The sequence below is a fragment of the Amblyomma americanum genome, chromosome 1 (genome assembly GCF_052857255.1).
Source record: "Amblyomma americanum isolate KBUSLIRL-KWMA chromosome 1, ASM5285725v1, whole genome shotgun sequence".
NCBI lineage: Eukaryota > Metazoa > Arthropoda > Arachnida > Ixodida > Ixodidae > Amblyomma > Amblyomma americanum.
This window is the reverse complement of record NC_135497.1, coordinates 255,082,074-255,107,384: the sequence shown is the minus strand read 5'-3', so window position 1 is coordinate 255,107,384 and position 25,311 is coordinate 255,082,074. Positions and strand designations below refer to the sequence as shown.

At 47.5% G+C, this 25,311-nt stretch overlaps 1 protein-coding gene across 3 annotated transcripts in view; it reads right to left on the bottom strand.

Annotated features, from left to right (window-relative positions):
• Window positions 1–5,449: 5,449 nt before the first annotated feature.
• The window catches only part of LOC144114953 (uncharacterized), an 81,378-nt gene continuing 61,516 nt past the window's right edge, over window positions 5,450–25,311 (bottom strand). Inside the window, exons 7-9 of one of the 3 annotated variants that reach the window (XM_077649016.1) lie at window positions 24,189–24,237; window positions 16,141–16,232; window positions 5,450–7,772 (exon numbers count right to left, since the gene is read on the bottom strand). In XM_077649016.1, the coding sequence (XP_077505142.1) occupies window positions 7,020–7,772; window positions 16,141–16,232; window positions 24,189–24,237 (894 nt within the window). In that variant the 3' untranslated portion in view covers window positions 5,450–7,019. Of the gene's footprint in view, window positions 7,773–12,963; window positions 16,875–24,188; window positions 24,238–25,311 lie in introns of those variants that run through there. The other 2 variants (XM_077649019.1, XM_077649017.1) reach the window with 2 other exon arrangements.

Sequence of the window (25,311 nt, the reverse complement as noted above, 5' to 3'; positions counted from 1 at the left end):
GACATTGATTGCGGTTCTGATGTTGTCGGGGATGTCTGCTTCCTTTTCTAATATTTTTTCTAAGCTGTATCCCAGCTTTTCTAGGATTCTTCTGCCGTTTCTTGTTTGCACCAGCCTTTCCTTCTGCGTCTCTAGCTGTGCCTCTCCCAGCTCTTCAAATGTATTGTGAATGCAGAGTGCTAGTAACTTCTCGTTTGCTGTACGCATCGGCAGATGAAGGGCCGTTGTATACGCCTTCCGAATGATTGCGTTGATTGGGTCCCTTTCTCCTTAGGTTGTTTGGAAGTATGGGAGGGACTACGTCACCCTACGTATGACCAATCTTCTTACGAGTTTCAGAGTGTCACTTTCTTTTATTCCACGTCTTCTCTGCGATACTCTGGTTATCATTCTTGCCACTTGCGTCGCAGTCAGCTTAAGCCGGTTGATTGCGAATCCGCATCTCCTGTTTGTTTTGATCCACATTCTGAGGATTCTGACCTGTTCCCTCTCCGGAGTGTGGCTTCCTTCGGGCAGGATTTCTACCTTCTCCGGGTTTTTCTTCCCTCTCTGGATTCTGAGGATCTCCAACTTTTCAGTGGAGCACGCCAGTCCTCTTTCTTTCACATACTCTTGCACACACGTCGCCGCTTCTTGTAAACTTTTTTGTCCTAGCGTTCCGTGGTTGGCCCACGTCGTGATGTCGTCCGCATAGATTGCGAAGCCGATGTCCTCGAACTTTTCGAGTCTTCTTGCTAGTTCTAAATAAGGGATCCCGTGTCTTGTGTCCTGAACCTCAACCAGTGAGCGAAAAAGTAAAAGACACTTGCGGCTCATCGTTCAAGCGCTATCCTATTTCGTCTAGAAGATATTCCACCTGACCTTCTTGAAAAAAAAATAATGAAACAAAACACCGGAAAAACCAAGATTGGCAGTGGCTTTTTTTCAAATAGAACAAACTTCCAGGCAAAAGTTGTAGGTTATGGTTTCCATTCCAAGGGCTGCGCAGGATATCCTACGGGGGTGGCGTACGTCGAAGGGGGAAGTAATTTTTGGGCATTGTTCCTCTTCAAGACGAAATAAAAAGAAATGCGGCATTGAGACAGCGATATATTGGTTGAATATAACGCAACGCAAAGATTAAGCCGCTTAGGTGCTTGTGGGCGAACAAAATCAATTTACAGAAAGGAGCGCCGGGCAAATTTTCGAGGTAGCGACGCCATCCCTTGCCTCCCGTTGGCGCCGTCTCTGAAACACAGCCATTGCTTTCCCTTTGAAAGGTTAAAAATAAATATTCATTCGTTGTTTTGCATCTTCATTGGCAGCCAAGGGGTGATGCATTAAAAAAATGAGATACTTATATGGTAACGCCATAAAAAACAGCGCGGCTGTCCTGTCAGCCCCTCGTAGCCGCGCAGCGCGCGTACCGACGACGCGCTGTTTCTGCTCCAGGAGTAGGGTGCCCAGGCTTGCGCCAGCGCCGCGCCGCGGCAACCGCTTCTAAAGCCTCACGGGTAGAGCGCCGCTTTTCCCACAACAAAACCTTCTATTGTAATAGAAGTTAGGCGGGAGACATCGGCCGCAAGCCGGGCGCCTTCAAAGCGCAAACCCTGAAGAACAAAAAGAAGCCATCCGCCTGGCGGCTGAGGCCGCGAAGAATCAATGTATTCTGGAAGACGAAGTGTCCCTGCTAAGGTGCTGCACATAGGTCCCGTGAAAAATCTCGCCATCCGCATAAATACGTTCCTTATATCAAGAGAACTGACTTCGCGCCATCTGAGGAAGCTCCCGAGGCTCATGCGCCGTCTGACTGGGTGACAGTAAGCAAATGTCCTTCAGTCATCCCAGCAGCTGGACTGGGCTGCGAGGCTAGGCCTAGAGCCACCGGTGACGCGCTGGCAGAAGTGGCTTCGCCGGCGTCGGTCCCTGTTCCCGGTCCATCAGCGGCAGCGCACATCTCGCCTTCTCCAAATGCACCTCATCCCGTGAGCGGTGAGCGATCTGCCCTCTGGGCGGAACTCGGCAATGGCTGCCCAGCCTCCACTGCTGGATGGGGCTTCAACCGTACGGCGTGAGGAGAGCTCTCCAATGGACCTGTCTTCAGAACCTCCATCCGTGCCACCGGCTTCCCGCACCTCTCAAAAGCGCCCATCAGGGAGCACTGCACAGAATTCGTCTCCTGCCAACTGCAGTTCACAAGGCAAGCGTTCCTGCCCAGCGTATGCAAACCAGGTGGCTGTACTGACATCGGGATCGGTATCGTATAAAGTGGCCATTAAAGCTCTGGCAGCCAAAAGCCTGACAGACATTCCGAACAGGATTCTTAAGGCGAACCTGGACAAGTGTCTTGGGACCAAATGTTTTCGTGGCTTCACGTCTAGAATGAAATCTAATACCATCGCTGTGTGGCTCCCGACTTTGGCTGCTGTAGTGCGTCTGCAAACGCTCAAGTGCATATCGATTACAAGCGAGATCTCGGTGCCGGTCCAGGTGTACCTAGTAGAAGGTTCGGACCTACAACGCTGTGCTGCTTACAACTTCGACGTTGCCGAAGACCAGACGACCCTCCAGCGTGAGCTGTACTGTCCAACCCACCGTGTCATCCAAGCGCGGTATATGGGAAAGGGGCGCCCGTGCATCGTCACACTACAGGGCACACCAACTCTCCCAGAACGACTTTACTACTATGGCTGTATTCTGCGGCCTCACCCTTACAAACCGAGTGCTGTCTATTGCTATAGTTGTTTCAGACCTGACCACATGCGCCGATCATGCCCTTTTGCAACACAAGATGAAGCTCGGCCATAAGGCACACCGTCTTACAGGTGCGGACTTTGCAAGACTGACGACCACGAGACCACCTCTCCAACTTGCCCAACAAAACAGAAAGCAACTGAGAAGGTTCGGCGTGGGATCCGTAAGCAAGTGCCTCCGAATGAAAACAGAGCCCCGATACAGACATCCAACAGGTTTGCGGCTCTCCAGTGGGATGAAGACGACTGGCCGGAGCTTTCTGAGCCCAATCCACCTGCAGCCCCTGCGCAAGAGTCGTACAGTGATAAAGTGAGCAAGGATCGCCGTCGCCTTCAAGCTACACAAAAGCACAGCATACTGAAACCTCTGCGTGAGGACATGGCAGCAGTTGACGACCAAATTGCACGCCTTTTAGCCGAGGTCTCTAAGCTACGGCAACGCCGTGAACTGCTTGCTCGCCGTAGACAACCAGCGGAATCCCACTCCACTCCAATCAATGCTGCAGCGCCTTCGCCTACGTCCAGCCCTCATGCGTTTTTCGCAGACTCTACGAGGTCTTCTGCAGCACTGCAGGATAACCTAACATATCTCCTCCGATTTATGGTAAACCAGTTATCTAACCTGACATCAGGTTTGGTTTTGGTTTGGTTTATGGGGGTTTAACGTCCCAAAGCGACTCAGGCCATGAGAGACGCCGTAGTGAAGGGCTCCGGAAATTTCGACCACCTGGGGTTCTTTAACGTGCATTGACATCGCACAGTACACGGGCCTCTAGAATTTCGCCTCCATCGAAATTCGACAGCCGCGGCCGGGATCGAACCCGCGTCTTTCGGGCCAGCAGCCGAGCGCCATGACCACTCAGCCACCGCGGCAGCTCTAACCTGACATCAGTTCTATTACAACGCTTGGAAGCCTAATCGAAAAATGGCGAGTACACGTTGTTGTGGTGTGCTCCAAAGGAACTGCAGAGGCCTCTCCACAAAGCTGGGAGAGCTTAAATCTCGACTTCGCATGAACAAGCTCCAGGTGTTGGCCCTGCTACTGCAGGAGACCAATGCCTTGCCATCCATTCCGGGCTTTAATGGATACGTCTCCTTCAATGAACGGCGTCGTGTGCACACTGCCGCCCCTCCGGGAAAGGCGGCGGTGTACGTTGATGCTCGTTTTCCTCAAGTTCGCCTCTCTCTAGAAAACTGGTGCACCTCATATCAAGAGGTAGTCGCAGTGGCTGTGAAGCTTCGCAAGGCAACTGTTGTGGTCGTGTCATACTATGCAAGACCCGCCAGTGGAGCTCCCTCCCGCATTAATCTGGGGTGGTTATTAACTCTACGACGACAGCACCCAGGGTGGCCTGTTTTAGTCGGTGGTGACTTTAACGCCCCTCATCCGGACAGGGGGTACCCCACTTCAAGCCCCCGTGGTAGGCGTGTGCGGGACGCATTCGCGGATGAGCTGTTTGTTTTACTCAACCATCCAGATTCAGCAACGCGGACTGTGCGCCATGCTCGCAGTCCAACATATGCTCCGGACCTTACGTGGTGGTCAGGACCCGGGACTCCATCGTGGCACCTGGAGCCAGACTGCTGGGGTAGTGACCACCATCCTATCATCATCGGTCTCCATCCATCAAGGGCCCGTCGATTACGCTGTAGGTGTTCTGTGGTCAATTGGGACACGCTTCGCACCTCCATCTATCTCCCTCTGCAATCATCTACACTACTTGTGGACTGCATACGAACTGTGCTGAATAAGGCTACTGCTGTCACCTGGACGGACGTGAATCGACCGGTGCCGGATGTGGGTCTGCTTAACCTGTGGGCTGCTCGTCGACAAGCGGAGATGGCAGCTTCCCGAGACGCGACTTCTGCGCAAGCACAGACAAGGCTGAATTACCTTACTGCCGAGGCACGCAGATATGAACGCGATCTTTCGCGACGGGAGTGGCATGCGTGGTGTGAGCAGTTCTCGACAGTCATCGAATGCTGCTCTCTGGCGAACGTTTCGTGGAATGGAACATGGTTCCCGTCGTCCTGACGCAGCGACCACAGCATGCTTCACAGCTAACTTAGCTCAATGATTTCGCCAGAGAGGCAGCGCGGAAGTTTTTCCCCCAAGTATGATGTGTTGCCTCCAAGGGTCTAGGAGCCCCCTTGGCTGCCATTCCAGCGTATGTCGATAAGCTCCCATCTACAGCCGACGCCGAGGGAATTGCAAGCCCATTTTCAATGCTCGAGTTGCTTGCAGCAATAGGCGAGGCCCGTCGGAAGACTGCGCCCGGTCCTGGCTCCATTCCGTACGAGGTTAACAAGAACTTAAGTTCCGCTGTACTGCCTCAACTCCTCGCCACCATTAACAAGGTATGGATAGAAGGTGTCGTACCAGAAACCTGGAAATCGGCTATTGTGATCCCCATACCAAAGCCGGGGAAGCCGCCGACAGACCTCGGAAATTTCCGGCCTGTATCGCTTACGCCAACATTATGCAAGTTTACCGAAAAAATGCTTGCCACACGACTGTCGTGGTGGCTTGAGCACCGTGGTTTCTACCATCCCGCCCAAATTGGCTTTCGTACGTCCATAGGTACGATGGACTGGCTGTCTTGGCGTCAGCAGTTCTGGCCTCAACTCGCAACCACAATGTACGTACTGTACAGCCATGGACGTTGAAAAGGCGTACGATATCACAATAGCCAAACGGGCGAGTTGGTGGTACATATTGGTGGAAAACAGCGCAACGACGCGGACAGAGTGGAAGAAAAATACAGGACAAGCGCTGACTCACAACTGAAATTTATTTAAGGAAAGCAGTACATTTTATAGACAAAGTGGCCAACTTATCAGCTAGTACATAGACAAAACCCAAGTTTCTACGTGGCATCGAGGTATGCAACCTCACTGTCATATAATGAAATAGATGGCTTACTGACACATAACCTTGTTTTTTTCTTCATGTGATATGCTTCCATAATCTCTCGTGTTAATCGGGACGGGTGTTTGTAGAGGATATCACAGTAAGGCAATGAAGGAAAACAAAATTGGCAGTCTCGAACATGGTCAACTAGATGATTAGATTTGTTAGCTTCCAGATTATTTGCATGCTCTTTCAAACGTGTATTGATGCAACGCCCCGTCTGCCCGATATATATTTGTCCACATGACATTGGGATTTTGTACACCTCTTCTGCGCATGGCACATACATTGTTTCGTGCTTAACCCCACAAGTTGTTTCAGATTCTTTTCGTTGTTCAGCCTTTCTTTCCAAAACAGCACAAACCCTTTTAAGTTTCTTGGGTGCTGAAAAAACCACCCCTACGCCATACCTTTTTGCCACATTTTTAAGATTATGTGACATACGGTGTACGTATGGGAGAATGGCAAACTTTTTCCTTTCCTTCTCTTTTCCCGGACTAGGGACCAAAGATGGATTCCTAAGCTTTTTGGCTACCTTGTTACAGCCCAATAACATAACACCATCCGGGTATCCAGCTTCCTTCAACCTTTTAATTTGTTCGTTGAAGCTGTTGGTTGCCATATGGATACAAGATTTTGATGAGGACAAAAGAGATGAGACCACAATTCCTGTTTTTACTGTTTTGGAATGATGCGATTTATAATTTAACAGCGGTTTTCCCATCCTTGGTCGATATTCCCAACAGACGTGCCCCGTCGAAACCTTCAAACTCAGATCTAAAAATTGTAGCTTACTACCGACCGTGACCTCAGTGGTGAACTCTAGACCTAAAGCATTTTCTTTAAATACTTTTAGTACATCAGTCATGCGCCTTGAAAAGTTAGTTTTTTCTACAAAAATCAAGAAGTCATCGACGTAACGAAAGATGCGTGACGCCATTCCCGACAGATTTTCCTGGATACCACGATCAACAAAAGACAAAAATATATCGCTAATCACTGGTGCCACCCTAGATCCAATGCAAACACCCGCTTTTTGGGTATACAGTTTACTGTCCCATTCAACGAACATTGACTTTAAATAAAAAGACAGCAGCTCAAGAAAGCTAGGCACAGAAATGCCACACCCTCTAATAAACTGTTCTTCATCATTGTCAATTGTTACACGTTTTGAAACCGCGTTCAATTCATTGTGCGGGAGGGAATAGAACAGATCGACCACGTCAATACTGAACACTGTACATGAGCCTGGATTTTCATGTCGCAGAAAATTTACCACACTTTTAGAGTTGCGAACTCTGAAAGGGTCCTTAATAGCCAAAGTAGCCAAGAATTTCTGTAGATACCCTGAAATTTCATATTGCCAAGTGCTCCAGTTACAATAGCCCGAAATGGCATGCCATCTTTGTGCTACTTCGCTGAGAAAAAATCTTTAAACTAAGTCCTTTAACCTTATTGACACTTGCTTTAAGCCGGTCCAGGTTCATACCCCCCAGCAAGCGCAGAGCTCTGGCTTTTACTTTTCCTGGTTTTGTCGAAACCGGGACGAAGTTTTTCTGCACAGCCTCCATCGCTTTCAAAGAAAACATTGTTTTCGGAAGGACCACAAAACATCCTTCCTTATCAGCTGTCAGTAGCCTCAAATAATTTGAATGCAGGAAATTGACTAGAGAACCGTATCCCTCCCTATATTTGTCAGTCTGTGTTCTTGACAAAACCGCGGTACACTCCTCAACGCATCTCGGTTGGTAAACGTCCTGTGCGAGATGCGAAATCGACCGGGCGATAGTCACCTTATCCTCTTTTCGCAGATGCGGCTTCATGCAGAACTTTGGTCCCATTTGTAGCAGGCTCTCGTACTGCTGTGGAATAGGTGTTTCACCCAGAATGATGACTTTTCCTGGTTGCTGCGGTGTCTTCTTCCTTTTTGGTAGTTGTGGTCGCACCTTGGCCCACAGGAACTCCGTATACTGGTCCACAGTTGCACACCAGTCCCGGAAAAAACGCAGGTGGCCTTGACGGTCTCCGCTCCGCTCACAGGCAACACGAAGGCGGTCTTTGAAGAATCTACTTTGATGCCACCATTCTGATGATATTTTGCACATGCGGCGTGAATGGCCCTTGGATGGCTGCAGGAAACCACACATCACTTGAAGATCCGGTGGACATAGGCCTTGCCTCGCATACCACGACGCAACACGGGCTTTGCACACACAAAGAGCTATCATCGATGCTAGTACGGCAGTGTTATCCAGATGCAGGTTAGGACAGATAATAGAGCCCGAAGTAGAAGAAATAAAGTTCAGCACAATAGCCAAACGGGCGAGTTGGTGGTACATATTGGTGGAAAACAGCGCAACGACGCGGACAGTGGAACAAAAATACAGGACAAGCGCTGACTCACAACTGAAATTTATTTAAGGAAAGCAGTACATTTTATAGACAAAGTGGCCAACTTATCAGCTAGTACATAGACAAAACCCAAGTTTCTACGTGGCATCGAGGTATGCAACCTCACTGTCATATAATGAAATAGATGGCTTACTGACACATAACCTTGTTTTTTTCTTCATGTGATATGCTTCCATAACCTCTCGTGTTAATCGGGACAGGTGTTTGTAGAGGATATGACAGTAAGGCAATGAAGGAAAACAAAATTGGCAGTCTCGAACATGGTCAACTAGATGATTAGATTTGTTAGCTTCCAGATTATTTGCATGCTCTTTCAAACGTGTATTGATGCAACGCCCCGTCTGCCCGATATACATTTGTCCGCATGACATTGGGATTTTGTACACCTCTTCTGCGCATGGCACATACATTGTTTCGTGCTTAACCCCACAAGTTGTTTCAGATTCTTTTCGTTGTTCAGCCTTTCTTTCCAAAACAGCACAAACCCTTTTAAGTTTCTTGGGTGCTGAAAAAACCACCCTACGCCATACCTTTTTGCCACATTTTTAAGATTATGTGACATACGGAATCTGCCACCCTGCTGCCATCCTGGAATCGCTTGACATGCTGCATTTCCCCGTTAGAGTGCGCACTTTTATTAACTCCTTCCTTGAAGGCCGACACTTTGCCATACGCCTCGGTGGTGAGGCCGTCGGATCATTTGTGCCTCTTCGCGGCGTTCCCAAGGGATCGGTGTTATCGCCAACATTATTTAATATTGATTTTATCCCCCTTGCTTGGCGCTTACATGATGTCTCTGAGATTAAGTTCTTATTGTATGCTGACGACATAACGGTGTGGAGCACTCACAACGACCTGACTCAAGCAGCAGGCCTACAATCAGCCAGAGATATTACGTCGACATTTGCTTCTTCAATTGGTCTGCAGCTTTCAGTGAGCAAAACCACGTTCGTGTCAGTCGCCAACCTCTGGGGGTGCCGTAAACTGGCTGCAACACCAATTCGTCTCCATCTATCCGGAACTCCAATTCAAGAAAGTTCGACCGTAAAAACCTTGGGCTTGACAATAGTCAGGAACAGGTACTGCTTGGCTTTCTCGGGCTAAAAAGCAAGCAATTCAGGCGTTGCGTCTGATTAGACGCATTGCTCCTAAAACAGGCGGAGCCCGCTCATGTTGCACGACAGTTGGTGCGGGCGGTTGTGCAACCGCAACTCGTTTACCAAGCCCAATTCCAGCACTTGACGAGGGCTCAATGGGATCGTCTAGAAGCTGTTAATCGAGAGGCAACGAGGGTCATCACTTGCCTTCCCCGCATTACCCCGGTCGTGGCGCTCCAAGAACATGAGCAGCTGAATACACTAGATGAGCTGGTGCAGCAACGACGCGATGCTCGCCGCCTAAAGACAAGCCTTACACACACAACGTGTGCACTCAGGGCATATGCTTCATTGCACTCCATTCTGCAACCGCCCCCGCCAGTTCTTCCCTGGCGTTTTGTGCAGCTAAGCGATTTACGTCGGCCATCATTTACCCGCGCGGCATCGTCGTTTCGCGGCCGAATTACAGAGCAAGACGCCAATCTGCCGCATGGCTCCATAGTTGTATGTACGTTGATGCAAGCATCCAGGCCTGCGAAACAACAACGGCAGTTTACTGTCCTTGCAAGCCTGCTCTGAACAAAACGTCAAGGTTTCGCCTCTTAGAACCTCCTTCTGTGAGATGCTTGCGGTTCGAGGCACTTTGCTCTGTGGCCGCCGTTCCCCTGCTACCCACGGCCCGCATTGTCATTCGCACCGACGCCCTTCACGTCACACGCCTACTGCGACGAGTCAGTCGCACCCCAGAAATCTGACAAGACATCCATCGTCTAGCGGCACGCATCCCGCAGCAAATCCGTATTGAGTAGGTCCCGCGTGACCTGAGCGCACAAAGCCGCGCAGATTGTGCGACCCGCCTTTCGTCCCCAACCTCGTCTTTGCCTCGAGTCCTCACTCTAGATGACACCACCCTCCTTTCAACAAGGAACACCTCCGGCGCCACACACGTGCTCTAATCCCTCTGTGTGCGGTAACCCTCCCCCGTGGTCTTACCCGTGCAGAGGAGGTTGCGCTTCGGAGGATACGGGTCGGGGTTGCCCTAACTCCAGCTGTGACACGCAAGTGGCCGCATTTCAAAGATCTATATCCCCGACCCCGGTGTCCAGTCTGCAAGAACAGAGACCGTGAGGCGGATATCCACCACCTGTTGTGGGACTGCCCGGCTCTGAAGCTGACGAGAATTCGGCACCTGGCGGCAGTGGGACTCTCAACGGACCATCCGGATTCCTATATTGGAAACAAGGTGCATATCACCGTTCACTTCTTGATTTCATCAAATCAGCCCGCCTTTTTTCACTTATTTAACCATCCCACTCATCTCTCACTTCATTGTTTTTATGCCCTGAGGCAATAAACATCGCTTCAAAAAAAATCAATGTATTCTCGAGCGCTTTTATTTGGGAATCCCGGCCCCCTGCTCGGGCCTGCGTACCTGAGTAGGGGAGCCTCCTATAATGGTGGAAACGAAGTTTTCAATCAATCAATCAATCAATCCGCCGGTATTCTCTCTCTGGCAGTTCAGGGGGCTGCCGCGTGGCGGCGACACTGTACGCGAAACCTGTGTAATAAACGAAATGCAGAGAGCTAAGCAATGCGGCGACATATATGCAGGGCGGAAACTACAATGTCGCCACGGTTACACACTACGTTGAAAAGGGGCTGATTTTGCACAAAAAGGGCAATGTGCAGCTTTATGAGACCCTGTAACACGCGTACCTGACACCGCGCTGCATTCTAAGCACATGTGAAAATTTGTTAATGGGACTCTGCTTGTTTCTAATGGTTTTATCGGGTCCCTGAAGGTAACCTTCTGGTTTGCCGCTGGTTGAAATGGTCCCTGTAGGGCACCAACTGGTTTTTGCTTGTATCTACTGGTCCGAGAAGGAATGCCTTCTGGTTTTGTGATGGGGTCTGCTGGTCCCGGTAGCCTTCTGGCATAGCCTGCTCTATTTTTCTGTGCCCGCTCAAAGGCTGCTGAAGCACCGTCTGAAGGCAACGCCCCTCTGCCGAATTCTTCCGCGAGGCGGCGCTGCCAGCTCTGGAGTAGCCAGCCCTAGAGCCGATGCTAATGGCTGGCAACAAGGAAGATTTAAAGAAGTTGATAGACATGTGGTAGAGTGGGAGATAGATTAGGTTTCAAGTTTAGTAAGGAAAAATGTGCAGCCATGATATTTAATGATGAGGTCGGCGAGCATAGAATACAGGAGTTCACGCTAGTTGTGGATGAGTACAAGTAACTTGGGGTGTGGATAAATAACGGTGCTGAGTATCTGACAGAGCATGAAAAATATGTAATGAATGAAGCTAGTAGGAATGCAGCTGCTATGAAAAATAGGGCACTGTGGAATTACAATAGGTATGAAGTGGTAAGAGGGATCCGGAAAGGGGTGATGGTTCCAAGCCTGACTTTCGGTAATGCGGTCCTGTGCATGAGACCAGATGTTCAAGCAAGGTTAGAAGTTAAACAACGTGGCGTAGGGAAGCTAGTTTTGGGAGCACATGGCAATACACCAAATCAGGGGGTACAGGGTGATATGGGATGGGCATCGTTCGAGAGCAGAGAGGCTAGCAGTAAGATAGCATTAGAGGAACGATTAAGAAAAATGGAGGAAAAGCAGTGGGCTAGGAAAGTTTTCAGATACCTGTATATAAGGAATGTTGACACGAGGAGAAAGCGAACTAGAAAATTGACAAGGAAATATCTGGACAGCAGTAGAAGGGCAAATCAGCAATTATCGGTTAAGAAAAAGGTTAAAGAAACAGAGAGAGCTTTGTGGAAAACAGGCATGCTGACGAAACTGGCACTGGGAACATACAGGATCTTTAAGCAGGAAATTGCCAAAGAAAATATCTATGATAATTGTAGGGGAAGCTCTTTGTTGTTTGAGGCCAGGACGGGAGTTTTGCGGACTAAGACATATAGAGTCAGGTACCACGAGATGGACACGTAGTGCGTTGCGTGCGGATAGGAGGAGGGAACGGCTGAACACTTGATACTTTTCTGTAAAGGGCTTCACCCTACAATGAAAAGCAGCGGGGCTGGTTTATCCAAGGCATTGGGATTTAAGGACAGTGAAGGGAAAGTAGATTTTAAGCGGGTAGAAGTAACCAAGCAAAGGTTATCTGATTGGTGGCTAAAATCAAGACAAGAGTAAAATTTCATAAGTCATGGCTAGGTGGCTTGAGCCACTGCTCGATTTAAAGGGTTCAGCCGTATCCATCCATCCATAGGCACGTGCGGGTGTGCGGGCTGCGGCGACCGTAGGTATAATAATAATAATTGGTTTTTGGGGAAAGGAAATGGCGCAGTATCTGTCTCATATATCATGGACACCTGAACCGCGCCGTAAGGGAAGTGATAAAGGAGTGAAAGAAGAAAGAGGTGCCATAGTGGAGGGCTCCGGAATAATTTCGGCCACCTGGGGATCTTTAATGTGCACTGATATCGCGCAGCACACGGGCGCCTTAGCCTCTATAAAAACGCAGCCGCCGCGGTCGGGTTCGAACGCGGGAACTCCGGATCAGTAGCCAAGCGCCCTGACCCGGAGTTCCCGGTGCGACCGTAGGTATCGGTTGGCATTTTGTATGTGACCATTAGCTGCTGCGTGGAACCATTAGCTACTGGGACCAGTAGCCTCTAGAACCAGTGTTTGGGTAGATGTGCCCCTCCTACTTCTTTGAGCGAGAGCACATCTACCCAAACACTGCGCAGAGTGCAAGGTGTGTCACCAAGCGGCTGAACATTATACGGGGGAAAATTGCAAACAATTCAAAAAGTGTGAACCACGATTTGATGAGATAAAGATTCTGGGCAGGAGCGGTGATAGTAAGGCACGAGAGGTTTTAGAGGCGTACCACATCAGAAAAAGAGGAAAAGGATGTGCCAGTGATTCATCAGTGAACCTTGTTAAAGCTGAGATTTCATAGCTTGAACGGTTTTGTTGATCGCACGTGAGATTTCTGTTTGCGAATGTCTAGCTTTTCTGTATATTTGCTCGCTTTTCAAGGAATAAAGTCAGATGAAGTTAGCGCTTGCCCTACGTCATTCTTCTACTGTGTGTGTGTCTTTTAGGCGCTACTGTTTTCCCTTCTGGATTAAAATGAACCATAGAAGTTCTTCTAAACTATAAGTCTAAGTGGAAGTCAATGATGTTATAGCGGCCTACCACGTGCTACGATGGTCCGGCCGAAGAAAAACAAGACTCACGCCAGCTTACGTGCAGTATTCTGCGCAGTCTGGTTTACACCTGGCTGAGTCGGCCTGCTAAAATATAATTGTGGATACCAAGCAATAATGTCCGTCTGGTTTTCCTACGCTGCAGTGTCCTTCACAGAGATCTGCATATATACAGCTGTATATAAAAACAGAACACTGAACACATTATTATTCTCCTGAATTCTTTTCATCATTTCCACCATCACTGTGGGCATTCTTAAAAAGGACTACAGACACCAAACTTTTGTTTGCGTGTTTTCTTTCAAACGATGCATCAGACAGTGGTATACATGGCGCCCTCGCGGTGTTCTCCTGGAGCTGCTAAATAATTTATAATTGAATTTCTTCTTGACGCTGTTTTGGTTTCATCAACCGAAAGATGGCTGTGGAGCGCGCTGAACTTCAGGTCAGGTGAGGCATAAAAAAACGGCAGCATAACTTTCTGTTCATTTGGAACCCCAAACAGCCAAAAAATCAATCTATTGCAAACAACAGCTAATAAAAAATTTATATTAAAATATTAACTGCACTACAAAAAGATGATGAGCCAAGGTTTAAAAAATCTGGAGCATTTTGAGAAAATGAAATTGACGAGATGTAGCTAACGGATGACTCAAGTAGGCTTATTCACTTTTTAAATGTTGGCTTAAAATCAACTTGCCCAGTGCGCCTCAGCAGCTCTTCAAACAGTTACACATAAAATCTGCTTATAGGTTCACAATAGAAGCCAGCTTTTCCTTTGGAATGCTGTATCTGGCAAAATCTAGAGAAAACAAATGTAACTGAAACAGTAGCATAATACAGTAGAATCCCGATGATATGATCACATCTGACAGAAATGTGTAAAATTCCCTAGCAGGAGTGCATTTTGTATGATGAGCAGAATTTCGGATGTTCAGAGCACTCCTGCACCACTACTGACGACACGAATATCTGAGCCGCTATCACACCCTCGAGCACTAACACTGCCGGCACATCGCCAACACTATAATCACTAGTCCAGTGGTACCCACTGCGATCAGCGAGCAAAGGCGCACAACCTACAGATTGCCAATGTCACAAGTGAGCAGTGGCACGGCAGTAAATAATTTCCGTTGGCCGCAAGCAGGTCTGATAAGAATATTTTTTGCAACCTCGTGAAGTTCATTTTATTGAGATTCCAATGTATTTCCAACAAACATATGTGTGGTCCAGAAGTGAACTACTGCACCAATGCTTCTGAAGGAACACATGACACACAGTAGTGAGAATAACATGAAACGTTCCTGCTTGCAAACTTGGGCAATTACAGGATTCAGAACATGGTGGATGGTTACACACACGGTCAGATAAAATAAAAATTGCACTGCTGTGTTGCAGATATCACAAATGTCACTAATTGCACTGCTATGTTGCCAATATCACAATTTAAATATCACACTTTGTCAGGTGACGATATAACGTGGTTTCAGCTCTGTGAAGACACTGATCACCGGTTCATAGGTAAGTATGTAGCAATCAGCTGACACTAAATACTATTACCTGTAACCCTGGCAGTGAAAGCAAGCTTGGTTACCTTAAAGAGGTGGAGACACCAAATTTTTCATAGTATGCTCTCACTTTGAAGTGATGCACAGGACATTAGTAAACATGAACCACAATGTGGAATTTGCCAACACTTCATACATAATTTATAATTGAATTTCTTCTCCCATGCAGTTTCAATTTCATTAGACAAAAAATGGTAGTGACACTGCAAGTAGATATGACATCACAGGGCAAACCAAAACTCCAATATAATTGCTGCTTTGTTGTTTTGATTCACTTCAACTCTCACACTAATCTGTTCCAAAAGCCAGAATGGCCGTGACTGAACAAACAGCTATTATACTGCAGTTTTTCTTTGTCCCATGCTACAGCACACATAGTTGTGACGCCACAACTGCCATCCATCTGTTGAAACTGAATTGAAACTACACGGGGGAAGAAATTCAAATATAAATTATTTACTGAACAGAAACAAATTCCATGAGGTGACCATGTTTAATGATGTCCGATGCATCATTCCAAAACAAAAACACACAACAAAAATTCTAATCTCCACCCCTTTTAAACACCCACAAACAGTTACAGGCTCACACAATGCACCATGAGAGATTTACAGACTAGCAAATGACTAGGTCTTCATAAAAATAAAGAAGCGTACCTTTACCAAATGAAACGACACCCAAAAGAACAAGCATATGCAGGCTATACCAGCCAAGCATGACCAAATGAGCACTGTAGTACAAAAGGTCTAACCATGGCAAGTTGTGCTGTACCAACTACAAACAACACATAACTGAATGCAATTCCAAAAGAAATACTACTAGAGTCAAAATTAAGGCAGCCTGCTTTTTTTGGCTGCCAAGAAAACCTTTGTCTGAAGCTCTATCACACTCAGGACTTTCTGAAGGACTATTTCTCTCCTACTTTTTTCAGGAAACTTGGCATATTTCGAATGCATAATGTATGCAAAGTAAACATGCAGAGGAAATGCCAAACAATTTTTTAGAAATAATTTTCCTAAACCCTTGGGTGGAGATTTGTGTTAGGGGAAAAATCAACACCATTCACACCCATGGGTAATAGGGTTTGCTTGCAAAAACAGAAAAAAGATAAATATCAAGGAGAAACTCCCAAACATTTCTACCCAATAAACACATTTTTTGTTCACCTCATTTTTCACTTGGAATATTTCATCTTCCAGTTAGAAACAACAGCAAAAAAATAAATGTGAATGAAAGTACTAACCAGTGAAGTGACCAGGAAACCGTAGTTGCAGCACAGCACATTCATCAGAAGAATGAAACCTATCACCAGGTGGTATGCCTCAATTTTTTCCCCTGTAATTAAGGCACATCAATATGGGGCCAAATCTCAAGTGCGCTGGTAGGTTAGCAAAGGCTCCTGAGCCGGCAAGCAGTAGGTTTCCTGCAGCTTGGCAATCCAGGCACGCACATCCTCTGAAGTGGCCTCGTAAGACTGGTCGCGCTCACGCAAGTAGCAAATGCTCTTAATGGTGTACATTGTGCGGGGTACGCCATGCACTGATATCTCTAAAACAAAGAAGGAGGCAGCCTCATACACGTCTTGTGCAGTGCGCAGCATAGGCACAAACTTTACATCCAAACTCTGTGGTAACAAACAAGGTCGCAGTACGCGCACTGCAGCATCAATGCTCAAGCGCACATTATCACGGTCCTTGTGGGTCAGTTCCACCCCACGCACGAGACCATCACTGGTGATGCCAAAATATATGGTGCACAACTGCCAAGTGTTGAGAAACGAGCAGATAAACTTGGTCACCGTACGTACAAACACCTGTTTCAAATCTAACAAGGGCCAGAGTTCATGAGTCTCGTCTGAGTGAAAGGGCACTAGTGTGTTAAGCAAGTAGCAACGGTGGCCACTAGGTGTCAGTATGCTGCCCGGTGGGGGTTTCACACTGGACTGGGGATCAGCATGGGCTGGCCCTGCTCCTAACCCTGTGAAAGACAACTCAGTAAGAGAGAGCTGCTGACACTCCTTTGCAAAGGACTAACATAACAAACTGCGCTTATAAATTACAATCGAGGAAGTTTAGGCACCATGTACTTCAAACAGAAAACTGAAGAAATATTGAGGATTGACTGTCCTATGTGAAATGCTAATTGCCAGTGACAGCTAGGCCAGCTTTTACTTGTCAATAGAAGGCACCAGGATTCAATACGAAGCAACCATGACAGTGCCACTACGAGACACTACATCCATAGCTTTTGTTCTTGCTTAAATCCTCTCCTTTTGAACCCTGGTGCAAGGTCCAATTTCAAAGCGCTGGGCAAAAGGTCAGGTCTTACCAAAGAAATGACTGTCTAAATGCGTTGTGCTTTATGGTGCATAAGGAACTAAGGCCATCATGCACCAAACGAAAGGTTAATGTGTCTGCAACGCGGGAAAGAGCTAACACATTTTTCAAATACAGGTGACATTAACGAGTACATGCATTTTCTCCCAGGAATAATCTACAGTGCAACAGGTTACGTTAATCATGAAATCGTGAGAAATGGTTTTTCCTTAGTCTATCCAGTTTTGTGCAAAAAAATAAAATTCTGGTTTATGGTGACCCCAGCTCCACATAATTAACATAAGGCTTCTCTTGTTTTGCGAGAATAAAATTGTGTGTACGAGCAGCTGATCCAAAGATTACACAAAGTCATATTGATGAAATGTTCTTGATTTCGACATAATTTCCTCTCCCCAGATGGGCTTCGCTAGGCACAGCTTACTACAGTCTCTACAGTCTCATGCAATCTCTGCAGGACATGATAACTCTATTTCCTTGTTGCAAGCTTTCACAGCGCACAAGTCCGCTCTCCTGCTGCCATTAATTCCGACATTACTCGGACACAGCAGAATTTTGTTATGTCCTTGTGATGAGACTCTTGTAATGCTGCGTATAGTATCGCCAAGTAACAGTGTGACTGCATTTCTAGGGTGAAGTGCTGTGAGTAGGCTAAGAGAATCATTGTAAACAATGCTGTTCTTGATTTTACCATTTGTAATTTTTTCTATGGCGATACCGACGTCATAACATTCAGCAGTAAAGATTGTTGAGCACTCTGGAAGCCTTATTGTTTAATGACTTTCATTCTCTGAAGGCACTGCAACACTATGTACATGAATAAATGAAACAAGCAATAAAGGTACCAGAAAAAACTACTAATCCAAAAAAAGGCAGTGCATTATCTACTGGTGCCCATGCCACACTTCACAATAAAAAGAAAGTGATTTTCTCATTGATGTGGTCAACTCTGCGATAGTTAAATCACAAAAGGTAATCTAGTGCTGCTACTACTCATTTCGGTGCTATATAAGCAGTAGTAGTACCGTATTTTCCGGTGTATAAGTCGCACCTTTGTATAAGTCGCACCCCCGTCCAAACGGCTGTTTATCCAAGAAAAACCGTATATAAGTCGCATCGTTGTATAAGACGCACCTGTTCACTCGGTAGAAAATTCGTTCCGCGGACCACGCAAATCGCGGACAAAATTGTGGCAGCTGATATACGATCTAAAAACTAGACAGTACTTTTCAAAAATGTTTATTTCAATGCATACGGATGGTATGTAAAGGCGCAGTCAAAAGTAAATAAAATGCACGAGTGGAAAACTGCATCCGTCATACCCTTATCTTGTGTGTCCGGCGCTCGTCGTCGTCGGCTCAAAAGAGTGCACGCTATTTTCAAAGTACAGTACGAGGATTTTGTCCGGCGCTTGCTACGATGCGTATAAAGAGCAGTTCGCGCAATTAACTGGTGTACCCCGTGACACGACGTAACAACAGCACTGTATGGCCAAACACTGAAGTCACGGTCACTGGTGTCACTATGCATGCGCTCGCTGCTGGGCATACCAGAGGCCGGGCGGTAGTTGCTGACTCCTAACTGCGCGAACCGCTCTTTATACGCATCGTAGCTAGCGCCTGAATAAAACCCTCATAATGTAAGTACTTTGAAAATAGCGTGCACTCATTTGAGCCGCCGAAGACGATGAGCGCCGGACGCACAAGATAAGGGTATGACGGATGCAGTTATCCACTCGCTCGACCAACACACTTACTTTTAACTGCGCTTAGAGAAAACGATCGAAGCCTTCTTTCTCCGAGTCGCTAACAAATAACTCGGCGACTTCAGGTGGCAGTTCCGCAGGCGCATCACTGTCGTCTTCCGACTCGCTGGTGTCTACTTCGCCATCTTCACCACTCGCGAACGGAATCAATCTTGCCTTTTTGAAACCAGCTACAACAGTCTTTGCTGAAACTGAGTCCCAGGCGTCAGAGACCCATTTGGCGACTTCTCCAAACGTCGCGTGTCTCATGCGACCTGTTTTTGTGAAGCTGTGGTCCCCGTCTGACATCCACGACTCCCACAAACGTCGCAGAACTGCTTTAAAGCTGCGGTTGACAGAAATGTCAAGTGGCTGGAGCATCTTTGTCATGCCGCCGGGGATGACCACTGGGACGCAGTTCTTAGTACTAATCTTTTTTTTAATGAAATCCGTTATGTGCGCCCGCATGCTGTCGATCACGAGCATACCCTTTTTCGCGTGGAAAATTCCATCAGGTCGACACGAAAAACAACGGTCGAGCCACACGCTCATCATGCCTTGGTCCATCCATCCTTTTGCATTTGCCTGCACCACCACAGCCGGAGGGAATGCGTCCTTGGGAAGCGTCTTCCGCTTGAAGATTAACATCGGAGGCAACTTCGTACCGTCCGCGCAACAGGCGAGAACAACGGTAAAGTGCGACTTTTCGTGACCGGTTGTCCTCACTGTTACAGTTTTCTCTCCTTTCTCGGCGACGTTCCTCCCGAGGGGAATATCAAATGTCAGCGGGACTTCATCCATGTTCACAATGTGGCTAGCGTCGATTTCACTGCTCACAATTTCTTAACTCACAAACGCACTGAAATTCTCTAGTTGTTCTTGAAAGTCACTGGGGAGCTGCTGGCACCTGGTCGTCCGAGCTCGTATTACCAACTTGTTACGCCGCATGAAGCGGAAGCACCATGACGGACCGCCCTTAAATCCAACAACGTCCATCTCCGTTGCAAGGGTCTTCGCTTTCAGACGGAGCTGCACTGTTGACAGCCCCCTGCCTTCGGCTCGTTGCTCGAGGACCCACGCACGTAGACGACCCTCGAGCTCAGGCCAGCGTGCCTTCTTGCCGCGGTTGGCCTTCTTTGTTGACCTCATTGTTTGAAGCACACTGGTGGCTTTACGCCAGTCCCTAATCATTTTTTCACTGACATCAAACTGTCTTCCTGCAGCCCGATTGCCGTGCTCCTGAGCAAATTCAACAGCACGCAGCTTGAATTTTGCGTCATAACTTTTTCGCCTCACAGTAGGTGTCATGGCTAGCGAAACGACAGATGCGAAGCACGCCTCAATCAAGACCTCGTAGACCACGCCGCAACTACCAGAGAAAAGAATCGAAAAGAAAAGACGATCCCATTGCAGCGATGGCGGACGGAAATCCGGAAGTGACGCGCACAGAAGCGGCTTGAAAATAAAATTGTTATTGACAAGCTCCCATTGACATTATTGACAAGCTCCCAAAAGATCGACACATTTAACTCCTGAACTAAAATCATAGAAATGTATAAGCTGCATTTCGTTTTTGCAAGCCAGTCTCATGTTACTTTGAGAGTTTCTTCCAAATGTAGTTACTGTGCGCGGCAGAAGGTGGCGCGCGGTTGTGCCTCGTAATTTTCCTGGCCTTGGCACATGCCCTGCGCCCACCGATCTCTTGCAGTTTAATAATTGCAAGTTGCAGGATTTAACGTCCAAAAGTGACATATAGACTATAAGGGACGCGGTAGTCGTAGGCTATGGATTTAGACTGCCTGGGTGCCGTGATATCGCGCAGCACACCCTTAGCAGCAAGCAAGCACCTTTTCGCGCGGCCGCTGTGGCCCGCATTTATTCGATATATAGGTCGCACTGGTGTATAAGACGCAGCGACGAAAATTGTGAAAAAAAATCGCGACTTATACACCGGAAAATACGGTAGTATTAGTGGTTTATTAAAAATGACAATAAGAATGAAGGAAAAGATTTTTCTAGCCCCGGCATCTGTCATCGCTATGGGAAGCACCTGAGCTGGGGCAGCGGAAATTAAGGGATAGCAGGCAGACTGGAGAAATGAAATAAAAGAGGTGAGGGGACAGGCAGAAAGGATAGAGGGGAGAAAGGTACAATACACAAGTATTCTATTTACACAACAACATGTACAGTACTCACGGATTGAAATAGGACATTCGGAGCGCTAGCCTTGCAGTGCCACGCAGGCATGTGGTAAACCACAGGCCGGCTGATTGGCTACTGGAAGGAACAATTCTGCTTTGTAGATGTTCTCCCTCTCACGCCATACCACAATGCACCACCTTGGTTCCATGAGCGTCTACGGGCGGCGCTCCATGAAGCGACGGCCACGCGCTCCGAATGTCCTATTTCAATCCGTGAGTACTGTACACGTCGGGCATGTGTGATGTAGTGCTATATATAAGGCGATGGTCTTCACGATAGATGCACCTATCTTCTAGGCAGATGTTTACTAATAGCAGCGCTGGAGATGGCCACAAATGTGTTGGGAGTAGCTTAAGGATGCTCAGTAGGAAGATCCTGACACTGAGAAATACAGTAGAACCCCGCTGTTACGTTCCTTACTGCTGCGTTTTCTCGGCTGTTACGTCGTTTTCGTCCGGTCCCGGCATAGCTCCCACAGGATCCAATGTATTGGGTACCCCGCTGTTATGTTGTAGCTGTGAAAACGTTCCCGCATGATACGTCGCAACCTGGCACCCCGAACCCGGCCGGGCAACGCGCGCCAACCGCCATTTTTACGAGTCTTGGCCAGGCTTGGCTACGGAATTGGCTACAAGACCATGGCCTCCGAGATCACCCTCTTGCACGCGCGTGGGTAATCTCGGAGGCCATAAAAAGCCGCACGCGAGTTGGAGAGATTGCCACTAGATGGCCACTGCCTCGTCAGCCGAAGCGAGTAAAACCAGCGGGCCCGCAGCAATCCAGTCTTTCTTGTGTGTGCAGTTCAACCCATCCCAGTCGTCCGTGTCCTTCCGTCAACAGCTACGCTGCCTGCGCCTCGTCAGGCCTCGCTAATCCAGTCTTTCTTGTTTGTGCGGTTCAACCCATCCGAGTCGTCCGTGTCCTCCCGTCAACACCTACGCTGCCTACGCCTCGTCGTGCCTCGCTAACACCACGAGCGATTTGTCGTCCTTTGATGGCGTCGCGCAAGCTCAAGGAAAAGCTGGATGATCTCAACGCAGTCGACAGGCAGCCAGCGCGGAAAAGAGTCGACATCGTCTAGGATCTTGGTCTGCCACCCTCGACGCTTAACAGCATCGTCTCGAAGTGTGCCGAGATACCAAGGGAATGCCGCGCTTTTCAGCCCGAAAGCTAAGCAGGCTCGTGGCGCCAAGTATGGAAACCTCGACGAGTCGCTTCTTACTTGGTTTAAACAAGCTCGCGCTGCCGGTGTTAACTTCGACGGCAGCATTTTGCGCGAGAAGGCGATGGAAATAGCCGACCGACTGGGCATCAGTGACTTTGCGGCGTCAAATGGCTGGATCGACCGTTTCCGGAAGAGGCACGGCATCGCGTATAAGACGGTATCAGGGGAAGCAGCAAGTGTAAACTTGGAAACAGTCGACGATTGGAAGGCCACACTATCTGCCATAATTGAGGCGCATGAGCCTCGTGACATTTACAAAGCCGACGAAATGGGTCTTTTCTTTCGGGTGCAGCCATCCAAGTCGTTAAGCCTGAAGGGCGAAGCATGCCACAGAGGCAAATGCAGCAAAGAACGATTGACGGTGCTCCTTTGCTGCAACATGGATGGCTCGGACAAGCTGAAGCCATGGGTAATCTACCGAAACCCACGGTGCTTAAAGAACATTCGCCTGCTGCCATGTCACTATAGAAGCAACAGTCGTGCATGGATGACGGGTCCTTTGTTCGAAGAATTTCTTCGTTACTTCGACAACAAGATGGGCTCCCAGTGCAGGAGTGTTGTCCTTTTTCTGGACAATTGTGCTGCCCACCCGAGAGACCCGTCGTTTCTTCGGAACGTTAAGCTTGTTTTTTTTCCTGCAAACACTACAAGCCACTAGCAGCCGTTGGATGCCAGCGTCATAAAGAACTTAAAGCACTCGTACAGGAAGTCCATCGTAAAGCACTGTCTGGCGCATATTGATCGCGGACAGCAGCCTACGATCGTTTCAATACTGGACGCTATGCACTACGTCGCTTCAGCGTGGACTGTAGTGAGCGCGTCAACTGCACAGCACTGCTTCGTGCGGTGTGGCTTTCGCATGGACGGCGGAGAGGAAACTGCCACGGAAGCTGAAGAGATGGAGGCAGCCTCATGATCAAGAGCTGAGTGAAGCTTTGAATGCGCTGGGTGCCACGGGAGTCACGTATGACGACTACGTCACCGTGGATGCTGCTGTCGTGACGTCCGAGTGTCAGAGTATCGCCGAGATCGTTGCAGACTCGGTAGCGAGTGAAGCCTCAGACTGTGATGACGACGAGGAGCACGAGCCGCACGATTCCGGGGAATTGGCGGACCCGAGCTTTGGAGAAGCCGTCGCGGCTCTGGACCTCCTCCGCAGGTACGTCGCAACTCAAAGCGACGCTGAGAGCAATGCGGCTTTCCAGGCCATCGAGAAACGCGTGGTGTTTTCCAGCGAGCGGAAAAAACGGCAATCGACCATTCTCGATTTTTTCCAGACCTAAGCTCACTTGATGTCGAAATAAATTGTTTCAAGGCAAAGCTGCACTGTTTTCATTCATTAATTTTCGGACCTTTCCTCACTGTTGCGTTTTCCCGGCTGTTACGTTTTTTTTTCGCGGTCCGGTGAAAAACGTATGAACGGGGTTCCACTGTACAGCGAAAATGCAAGTTTATACTCACAAAAAATAATAATACTAATAAAACAAATGCTCCTCAACTAAATGACAAAAGACCAAGTACATCACAGAACACAACAGATAAAGCAGGAAACTCAAAAACATTGACAGAAATTGCCAAGAAAATTAGAATACCAAACTGAAGGCTTCTCATTCATATTCATTTCGTCTCCCGTTTACTAATAGTACTGTGAAGTACTATAGTAGTCTTATTGAAAATGACATTTTAGCCACTTCTGTTGCAATGAACATCTAAAATACTGTGCAAATAGCAAGGTCCTGTTGCATTTGTCTGAAAGAGCCTACAATGACCCTAAGCTCTATACGTACCATAACAATGCTCCATCGCCTTGCGTGGGGTATGTACAGAGTAGTCCCGCTGAAAAAAAAAACAAGTGTACTTGTTTCAGTTAAGAGAGTACATATATTAATGCAAGACTTTCTGAACACGAAGTTTACAGAAACTCACCATACTTTCTAATCCGTGTACACGAACTAATTGTTCTGCTTATATTATGCAGACGCTATTTTAAATGGGTCCTCGATTTATTTTTTTAACCTAATCATCAACATACGCACACGCAAGGACATTTTTTTTTGCACAAAGATGAGTACTGTCTAGTTGCTTTGTTTACATTTACTAGTTTGAAATAGTTTGAAAAGTTCTGTGGTATTTATATTATTAAAGCAATATATATATAATGGTGCGAAGCATGTATCCTATGGCTGTAGTGTGCACAAAATAGCAATAAATGTGATTTCAAGCAATACATGAAAAAAAAACGCACACAATTAGGGGTGTGCTAAAAGTACTTTTCCCAAACCGAATTGGATATGAATCAAATAGCAGTACAACCGAATCAAACAATATAAAAATATTTTTACAAATATGAACTTGTGAAAATATCCAAACAAAAACAAATCATGTAAAACAGTGAAGCGTTAGCAGCGGTGCTACAGTACAGCGCTAAATCATAGAGTTATAGCTACAGCCGTTGAAAGACGCAAAACAGATCTCCCCTGATGGGTCGCAACATCAAGGTAGTATATGAACTATACGACCATCAAGTTACACATATAGCAAAAATACTTTTTGCTTTTGACAGAAAAAGACAAAAACCACTAGCACCATGAGATTGGGGAGAGCTACATATGAGCCATTGCCATAGGTTGACGGACTCACTCAGGCTCACATTCAGATCATGATCTGAGTGGTGAGTCCAGGCTCAGGCTCAGATCATGATCTTCATTATCGTGATGATGGCGTGCACTTAGTCTTTTTTTCCTCCTCATTTTCTGATAGCAGACAGAAAGAAAGATTACTGCCGCGACCAAAGATGCTTGAGGGTGAGGCGCCGTGGCGATGTCTGTGGGTGACCGAGGAAGATTCTGTGGAAGGGAGGAAGACGGCGTTTTTCCCCTTTAATTTACGCAGATGCGGTAAAGAGCCACG